The sequence below is a fragment of the Lethenteron reissneri genome, chromosome 10 (genome assembly GCF_015708825.2).
Source record: "Lethenteron reissneri isolate LAM-NWPU_2019-01 chromosome 10, ASM1570882v1, whole genome shotgun sequence".
NCBI lineage: Eukaryota > Metazoa > Chordata > Hyperoartia > Petromyzontiformes > Petromyzontidae > Lethenteron > Lethenteron reissneri.
The window spans coordinates 1,590,657-1,600,406 of NC_083788.1; the positions used below are offsets into that span (position 1 = coordinate 1,590,657).

Consider the following 9,750-nt stretch of genomic DNA (forward strand, 5'->3'; position numbering starts at 1 on the left):
CTGACGACGGTGTGAGGCCGGCGGTGGTCCACAATGCGGGGCGTGCAGCGTCGCCTTGAAGTCGTCGTGTTTCTTATGAATGTCGCCCAGAAGTGGGTGGAAAATGCTATCCAAGGCTACAAGTGCCTTGAGGGTGTGTGAGTGTTTGGGAACACGTAGGCTCGGGTGTGAGTGTCGGGATAAAGGGGTCATCCTGCAGCCTATTGTGAGCGCACCGTGTGGTGCTAGAGGTACGCTACGGTGTGAAAGCGAGCAGGGTGGCTGGGATAAAAAATTTAAGACAAACCAAACCTCTTGAATCGACTCAAGTTTTGGTTGCTGCCTCACTCGACCTGACCCACACTACACACGGGCGTGACTTGGCTGACCACAAATACAATGGTGGCGGCGATGAAGGCGAGCCTGTGAAAGTAAGCACGAACCAAAAGGAACACATCGGTGCTGCGACTGGCGGCTTCGGTATTCTCATCTCGCGGCGATGGCGCTCTGGAGCAGGAGATTTCTCCCCTCGTGAGTGAAGCTGCGATGAGGCTTGGCCCTGAGAACACGCTGCGTTGCTCCGCAGCGATCCGTCACCCTGTCGCCTTGTTGTGACCAGCCCCTTGCTTTGACCTCCTGTGTCTCGGCTCATTTAACAGTCGGAAAAGTTTACTACTTGTTTAAAAAAAAAATATTCTGGTAGGAACCTCCGAGTTACACCAGCCCACAGGGGATCATTGTGTCCGTCGTGCAGGGAGGGGCTGGGTGGGGAGGGAGGGGCTGGGTGGGGAGGGAGGGGATGGGTGGGGAGGGGAGGGTGGGGAGGGGCTAGGTGGGGAGGGTGGGGCTGGGTGGGGAGGGTGGGGAGGGTGGGGAGGGGCTGGGTGGGGAGGGTGGGGAGGGGCTGGGTGGGGAGGGTGGGGAGGGGCTGGGTGGGAGGGGTGGGGCTGGACTGGTCACCCCGTGGTGCCCTTATAAAACTCAACGTTTAACCTACTCACGCCGGCTTGTGCCCGCCCTCACAGTCGGCCATATTTGCAGAATAAACCACGAGGCTGTTGACCCTGGCCATTGACCGAGCAACCCAACGTTCCTACCAGCTCCCTCCACAGGAATGTGTTTTTTAACTTGATTTGAAGCTTTCGTGACTGCAGGAATTACTCTTTATTTTACCAGGTAATGGCCCCACTGAGCGACCCCACCATCACAAATGAAAGCTCAATGAAGTGGCTTCTCATCGGCGTGTGGACATTTATAGCAGCGGCCAAACGTGTGATGTTGATTCTGAATGTGGAGGGGAAAACTGGAGGACCCGCAGAAAAATCTACGTGATCACGGGGAGAGAGAGGCACGCAAATTTCAAATAGGGGTTGGGATCGAACGCACGTCCTCCTGTATGCCAGGCGAGGTAGTTAACATTTCTCTACCATGGCGTGCGTGTGACGACCTGTGTGTGTATGACAGTGGGGAGCGGTAGTGTAGCGGTTAGCGCGCTGCGCGATGAACCCGGCGACACGGGTTCGATTCCCGCTCACGGCCAACACCAGTGGCGATCATCTGCACCAGTCCTGCGCCTCCCCTAGGTCGACTCAGCCTTAAATGAGTACCTGGTGCTGTGTGTGGTAAACATCGCCACTGGGGAGACAAAGGCGGTCGGGCATGGTGCTGGCCACCCACCCCCTTGTGTACCGTTCCGGCCTTCATAGGTGCTCGCTAACAGCACTTGCCCCTCCAGTCTGTTAAGGCTACACGGGGGATCTTTGTCTTTGTGTGTGTATGACAATCTGCGTGTGACAACCTTTGTGTGACGACCTGCCTGTGTGCGTGTGACGACCTGTGTGTGTGACGACTTGTGTGTGACGACCTCCATGTGACGACCTCCGTGTGACGACCTCCGTGTGACGACCTGCGTGTGTGACGACCTCCGTGTGACGGCCTCCGTGTGTGCGTGTGACGACCTGTGTGTGTGACGACCTCCATGTGACGACCTCCGTGTGACGACCTCCGTGTGACGACCTGCGTGTGTGACGACCTCCGTGTGACGGCCTCCGTGTGTGCGTGTGACGACCTGTGTGTGTGTGTGACGACCTGTGTGTGCGTGTGACGACCTGTGTGTGCGTGTGACGACCTGCGCGTATGACGACCTCCATGTGATGACCTCCGTGTGACGACCTGTGTGTGTGTGTGACGACCTCCATGTGACGACCTCCGTGTGACAACCTCCGTGTGACGACCTCCGTGTGACGGCCTGCGTGTGACGACCTGCGTGTGACGACCTGCGTGTGATGACCTCCGTGTGACGACCTCCGTGTGACGAGCTGCGTGTGACGACCTCCGTGTGACGACCTCCGTGTGACGACCTGCGTGTGACGCCCTCCGTGTGACGAGCTGCGTGTGACGACCTGCGTGTGACGACCTGCGTGTGACGACCTCCGTGTGACGAGCTGCGTGTGACGACCTGCGTGTGACGACCTGCGTGTGACGAGCTGCGTGTGACGAGCTGCGTGTGACGACCTGCGTGTGACGAGCTGCGTGTGACGAGCTGCGTGTGACGACCTGCGTGTGACGAGCTGCGTGTGACGACCTGCGTGTGACGAGCTGCGTGTGACGACCTGCGTGTGACGACCTGCGTGTGACGACCTGCGTGTGACGACCTGCGTGTGACGACCTGCGTGTGACGACCTCCGTGTGACGAGCTGCGTGTGACGACCTGCGTGTGACGAGCTGCGTGTGACGACCTCCGTGTGACGAGCTGCGTGTGACGACCTCCGTGTGACGAGCTGCGTGTGACGACCTGCGTGTGACGAGCTGCGTGTGACGGCCTGCGTGTGACGACCTGCGTGTGACGATCTGCGTGTGACGACCTGCGTGTGACGGCCTGCGTGTGACGACCTTCGTGTGACGACCTGCGTGGTGACGACCTGCGTGTGACGACCTGCGTGTGACGACCTGCGTGTGACGCGCGTGTACGGCCTCGTGTGACGACCTGCGTGTGACGACCTCCGTGTGACGAGCTGCGTGTGACGAGCTGCGTGTGACGGCCTGTGTGTGACGGCCTGCGTGTGTGCGTGTGTGTTGTTTATTCTGAGCAGGCCCTGGCCCAGGCAATCCGCGAGGCCAAGGAGCAGCACCCCGACATGGCGGTCACCAAGGTGGTCGTGCATAAGGAGACGGACGTCTCGATCGAGGACGACGACGACGACGACGAGGAGCAGCAGCAGCGCCCCTGAGGGCCGCTGCCCCACACCCCCCTCCCTGCCCAGGTGACGCCGCAGCCCGTCGGCCTCCCGACCCTCACGGTGCCCCCTTGCTGCGCACTGCGCGTCTGAGCCACGCCAAGTCAGCCTATCGGGAGGGGGTATGCGCCAGCTTGTTTTTCCACTGCGGAAGTCGAGCCGTGGAGACTTTCTTTAATGTGCCGGGTGAGGCCTGACTGAGCTGTGTAGTTCTTTTTCGGAAGCGACTTGGCCATCACAAATGGATAGCCCAACGACAAGTGGCTTATCACGGGTAAATGTATAGCAGCAGCAGCCAAATACTCTAAACGCGTGACGTTGATTCTAAACGTGGATGGCAAAAAAAAATCGGAGGACCTGGAGAAAAAAAAAAATCCACGCGGCCACAGGGAGCAGGCGTCAGTGTCAGGATCGAACCCACGAACCTCCTGTACACCAGGCGAGGTAGTTAACATCTCCTAGCCACCGTGATGATGAGAGAGAGACACCGCAGACTCCAAATATACAGCAGGTGTCAGGGTCGGGATTGAGCCTATGACCCACCTGCATACCAGGCGAGGTCGTTCACATCTCCTAGCTACCGCGTCGATTTTTTGTTTAATTCGAGGTTCAAGTTTGTGGGTCTGCTTTGTTTTATCATGTTGGGTGCTATGGGCTTGAGCCGTGCAGTGCACGCACGCACAAAGGAAAAGACAAAGATCCCCCAGGATAGCCTGACAGACTGCTGGGGCAAGTGCTGTTAGCAAGTACCTATGAAGGCCGGCAGGGCACAAGAGGCGGTGGGTGGCCAACACCACCCCCGGCCGCCTTTGTCTCCCCAATGGCGATGTTTACACACCGCACCAGGTACTCATTTTAGGCTGGGTCGACCTAGGGGAGGCCCAGCAACGGTTCTGATAATCGTCACTGGTGTTGGCCGTGAGTGGGAATCCAACTCGGGTTGCCGGGTTCATAGCGCAGCATGCCAACCGCTGCACCACCGCTCCCCACACACACAACACGTGTACACGCACACACACACACCTGGCAGATTGCCAGGTGTGTGTGTGTGCGGCGGTCTGCTGCCGATGCTCACTGGTGATGTCTGTTTGGCGGTGGCGGCGGGGTGCGTGCGTGTGTTTGGCGCGTGCGTGTGTGGTGCGTGTGTGGTGCGTGCGTATGTGGTGCGTGCGTGTGTGGCGCGTGCGTGTGTGGTGCGTGCGTATGTGGTGCGTGTGTGGTGCGTGTGTGGTGCGTGCGTGTGTGGTGCGTGTGTGGTGCGTGCGTGGTGCGTGTGTGGTGCGTGCGTGTGTGGTGCGTGCGTGTGTGGTGCGTGTGTGGTGCGTGTGTGGTGCGTGCGTATGTGGTGCGTGCGTGTGTGGTGCGTGTGTGGTGCGTGTGTGGTGCGTGCGTGTGTGGTGCGTGCGTGTGTGGCGCGTGCGTGTGTGGCGCGTGCGTGTGTGGTGCGTGCGTGGTGCGTGTGGCGCTATGTGCTTGGTGTCCTCAGCGGCTGGCAGGAGGGGTGGAGCCACGGGGCCGTGGGGAGGTCACCCCGCGAGCGTCGCGCCACAGGAACCACTCCCGTGCCGCAGCGGCGGCCCCCGCCACACGCCAGGGGGACGTCACCCACCCTCGGCGCCGCTGTTGCCCGCGGTTGCTGGTGCCCATTCCGCCGCCCCTGACTCGCACCACGCTTCACGATTTGTGTTTGTTTGTTTCTCTCTCGCTCTTGATCTCAGATTATTATTATTTTTTTACGTTGTCTGTTAACGTTTTGCTTTTTATTCCGTTCGCTCGTGCGCGTTTTTAATCGTGCGCGCGGGAAAGGAAAAATAAAACCTCGCAAAGGGGCCTCCTGCCAAAATCCCCACAGCCTGGGAGGCTGCCGCAAGTTTCTAACTGCCTTGGGGGGCTGCCGCGAGTTTCTAATGGACTTGGGTGGCTGCCGCGAGTTTCTAACGGCCTCGCGCTCCTTCGGTCTGGAGCCACCGGCTCTCCACCGTACATCTCGGATGATAACGTCTTTAACCGGCCACGATGAACGTTTTTTGTATTTTTCTTATTTTAAATCTTCGCTAAAAGACCAACACCGCTCGCTGTCTCTCAGCCTGATGAGAGGTTGCTGCTGCTGCTGCATTCTTCAGCGTTGGAAGTGGCGGTGGTTGCTCTCCTGCTTCCCCGTGGCGAACCAGCCTTCACTTCCAGGGGTAACTGCTGGCCTGTGCTTAACAACAGCAAGAACTAAACTTGTTTTAGTTTTACCAGGTAAGGCCCACTGAGCTGTGCAGCTCTTGTCAGAAGCTGCCTTGGCCACAAATGAGAGCTCGACGAAGCGGCTCAGCGTCGCATGGACATGTATGTCGGCCAAACACCCTGTGAATGCACGTCGATTCTAAATGTGGCGGGGGGAAAGCTGGAGTTGCTGGCGAAAAATCGACACGACCGCGGGGAGAGAGAGAGAGAGAGACACCGCAAACTTCAAATATGCGTCAGGGGTCGGGATCGAACCCATGTGGACGTCGCACAAGCCCGGCTTGCCGTGGCCACGGGAGCCGACGGAACTGGTCGTTTTATTTTGTACCTTCCTGAAGCTTCCTTGTCTCTCTCTTCCTCTCTCTCTCTTCACAAAAACCCGCCCCAACGGCGCGACCCCACGCTCGGGGGACGCAGTTCCGTTCCGCCCCCCTCGCCCCCCCCCTCGCCCTCCCCCGTCGAAGTGAGATGGAGGCCAAGCGAATGGGGGCTCCCACTGGAGGGGGGGTGGGCTGCTCGTGAATTGAAACAGAATTCGGAATCTTTGTTTATCCTGGATGGAAATCCGATGAGCTTTGAAGCTCTTTCCCCCCTCGCCCCCCCCCCCCCCCCCCCACAGATATCCAGGTCGGGTTGCACGGGGTCAGAATGTTACGGCAGCACTCGGTAGACAAAACACAACCATGGGAAGTATAGAGAAGGGGAAGAAAATCGCAACGAAAAATGTTTTTACTCTTTTTATTTTACCAGGTATGGCGCCACTGAGCTCTTCAGTGACTCCTCAACTTACGAACATTCGACTTGCGAACTTTCAGATATGCGAACAAACCTGTCCGCATGTCCAGTTGCCTGTTTGGACCAAGAGTCGTAAGTTCAACCGCTGCGCAATAGACGGCGGTAGTGGCATCTACGTCTGCAGGAGATTATACAACTTGTAAAGTCATTCCCCGTGTTAGGTGTACACGCCGTACAACAATGTTTGGAATCGACAGGAGTAGAGTTTGGACTTACGAACAAATCGATTTACGAACAGACCTCTCGAAACCTAACTCGTTCGTAAGTCGCAGAGACCCTGTATGTATCTATTTTTTTCAGAGGTGGCCTGGTCACAAATGATAGTTTAACCAAGCGGCTTATCATCACGCGGGAAAATGTACGGTGGCCAAAGACCCTGGACGCGTGGCGTTGATTCTGAACGACGGAGGGGGGGGGGGGGGGGACGGGTGCGGCGTCGCTGGCTCCTGCCGTGGCTTGCCGACGAGGCCGATCGGAGCTCGCGTTGTGACCGTGTCGCACTGTTTTTGGCCAATACCAATTCTACTCTGTGTGGGTTTAGCTATGGGAGGAAACCCGTGCAGAATAGGGGGGAGAGGCTACACACAGCAAGGCACCCGTGTCGGGAATCGAACCCAGGTCCCTCTTGCCATGAGGCACGAGTGTTACCAGCGCCGCCACCACGGTGGTGTCCACACACCCGCGTGGAGCTGCAGGCCCGTGATGATGACGACGTTGGAGAGGCTTCATTAGAGGCTGCCGTTGCGTAAGAGATGGGAATTAGTTGGCAGTTCCCTATGGGGCGATGTAACCTAAACCCTCGTGTTCCAGTCACGTGGGTTCATAGTAGTGGCCGCGCGACGTTCGGCGCGCTGAGGTCCGACGTTTCGCTCCGCGTGCCCGGGGAGGTCCTTCGGGATATGAATGTCCGCGTTCGGTCGAAACGTCGGGGGACGTCGCGCCGAGCGAGACGCGGCACGACCCGGAGGGCGACGCGGCGGCACGGCCGCGAAGCCCAACGGCCTGGACTCGAACCACGTTCACCAACTTGCAGGCTACCGCTGTGTGTACCACGGCGTGTACCGCTGTGTGTGCCGCTGTGTGTGTACCGCTGTGTGTGTACCGCTGTGTGTGTACCGCTGTGTGTGTACCACGGCGTGTGTACCGCAGTGTGTGTACCTCTGTGTGTGTACCGCTGTGTGTGTACCACGGCGTGTGTACCGCAGTGTGTGTACCTCTGTGTGTGTACCGCTGTGTGTGTACCACGGCGTGTGTACCGTAGTGTGTGTACCTCTGTGTGTACCGCTGTGTGTACTGCGGCGTGTACCGCTGTGTGTGTACCTCTGTGTGTACCTCTGTGTGTACCGCTGTGTGTAGAGCGGCGTGTGCACCACGGCGTGTACCGCAGTGTGTGTACCACGGCGTGTGTACCGCTGTGTGTGTACCGCTGTGTGTACCGCTGTGTGTGTACCGCTGTGTGTGTACCGCAGTGTGTGTACCGCAGTGTGTGTACCGCGGCGTGTACCGCAGTGTGTGGAGCGGCATGTGCACCACGGCGTGTACCGCTGTGTGTGTAACTCTGTGTGTACCGCTGTGTGTGTACCGTGCCGAGTGCACTACGGCGTGTACCGTGCCGTGCTGCGTGCCCCCGCTCGCCACTGTGTGACTGCGGTGCCAGGGTGAGGTAGGCTGGGATGGCGAGCGCTGAGGACCGCGTCGATCTCTCGGCGCGCCCGCCCGGGTCACTCTGAGCCACTGCACGCAGGCTGAGTGAGAAGAGCGCCCCTCCACCCCTCCACCCCTCTACCCCTCCTCACCCAGTCTGAGACTAAGTGTAAATGCATGTCGAGATGAGTTGTATGCGGGAGGCAGTCAGGAATCCCAACCACAGAGGAGTCCCACATCAGCCCTGGCCATTGTCGTTTGTGTGCATGTCACGACCTCCACCCGCCCCCCAATTGTATCGCAGTCGCCGCGCTAACGGCGTCAAGTGTCCACGGACCCATTGGGAGCTCTCCGGCAGGCGAGCGGCGCAGCCCCCCTCCGCTTTAAGGGGAAGCGGCCCACGGAATGGGGTGTCACAGAGCTACTTCCCACGACGTGACGTCTGGAACTCGCGGCAGGGGGCAGCCCCATCCCGATTGTTGTCACGTGATGGTCAAATCCGATTTCATTTTCTTCTCTCTTCCGCGCATTTATTTCATGCCGCACAATTCTCCCGGCTTGCGCGCTGGGTCAGAACGCGACGATGTGGGACAGAGGGCGTGCCGCGTTCCACTCTCAGCCCGAGTCACCCCCCCCCCCGGCCTTTCGCTTCACGATCATCGCAACGCCACCGTGCCGAGAGCAGTTTGCGTTCTGCGGTTTGTTTCTTATTTTTGCCATTTTAACCCATCTTGACTCAATGATATTGACCAATGGTATCGAGTTATTTGCGTGTTATTTGACTCGGTAAAGGGGGCTGGGGGGGGGGGGTAATCCGCATGTGAACAACAGTGACACTTCGCTTAATTTTTTTTATGATTGTGTTTTGTAACTCGTCCAGTTGCGGACCGATTTTTAGAATAACCGACGGTTTTTAAAAGTACAGGCGAGCGCTCCACACGTGTAACACAGACACGTGTAACACACACACACACACGTGTAACACACACACACACACGTGTAACACACACACACACGTGTAACACACACACGTGTAACACACACACGTGCGCCGGCCCCATCCGCGGGCCTTCAACATCACGGCGGAGATGCGAACCGCGTCACACGCTCGCGTCTTCATTGCTTTTGTACACCTCGGCTCACCCACGTGGCTCGGTGTGGGGTGGCTTTGTGAGCGATCTCGTTCGCTCCTCCTCCCTCCCCCTCCTCCCCCCTCCCTCCCCCTCCTCCCCCCTCCCTCCCCCTCCTCCCCCCTCCCTCCCCCTCTCCTCCCTCCCTCCCCCTCCTCCACTCCTCCCACTCCTCCTGCATCCGAGCTCTTATCTTTAGCTTCCCTGCCAGGTGAATTATGAAGGATGCGCCACGTCAGTGTTAATTTCTCGGGTGGTGAAGGGGAGGGTGGGGTGGGTCTAGGAGCGTCTGCCAACATTTCCAAATATTTGGTGATGGTGGTGATGATGGGGGTTGTGATGTCACCCACTCTGGGTGGGTGTGGGGAGGGGATAACCACCCCGAGTCCCAGCTATTACTGCCCTAGTCAGAGCCCCCGTCCCCTCCCTGTACTGTGAAATAAATGTGGCGATTCGGAACCGTGCCTTTAGTTTCGTGAGTCGTTGTCGGTGTGGGTGCCATCTGCCGGGGGAGGCTCGTGAAGGACGCTGCTGCTGCTGCTGCTGGGCAGTTGGAGGCAGTCGCTCTCCAGCAACAACGGAGGGCGGAGGAGCGGCGCTCACAACAACGAGCGGAGCGCCGGGTCTGTCCCGTGACCTTCCAGCGGGCCTTCTTACACTTCACGTGGCCTTCAAGTGCACCTGGCCTGGCACAGGCGCCGTGATCACGTGGCCTCGCGCCAGCGGCGAGCCCC

General features: G+C 58.7%; 1 protein-coding gene across 2 annotated transcripts in view; it reads left to right on the forward strand.

The window, feature by feature from the left end:
• The window catches only part of LOC133340798 (protein 4.1-like), a 43,926-nt gene extending 34,446 nt beyond the window's left edge, over positions 1–9,480 (forward strand). For both annotated transcript variants that reach the window (XM_061549203.1, XM_061549202.1), the window contains 2 exons: positions 3,072–3,242; positions 4,702–9,480. In XM_061549203.1, coding sequence (XP_061405187.1) covers positions 3,072–3,209 — 138 coding nt within the window. In that variant the 3' untranslated portion in view covers positions 3,210–3,242; positions 4,702–9,480. The remainder of the gene's footprint in view (positions 1–3,071; positions 3,243–4,701) is intronic.
• Positions 9,481–9,750: the final 270 nt, after the last annotated feature.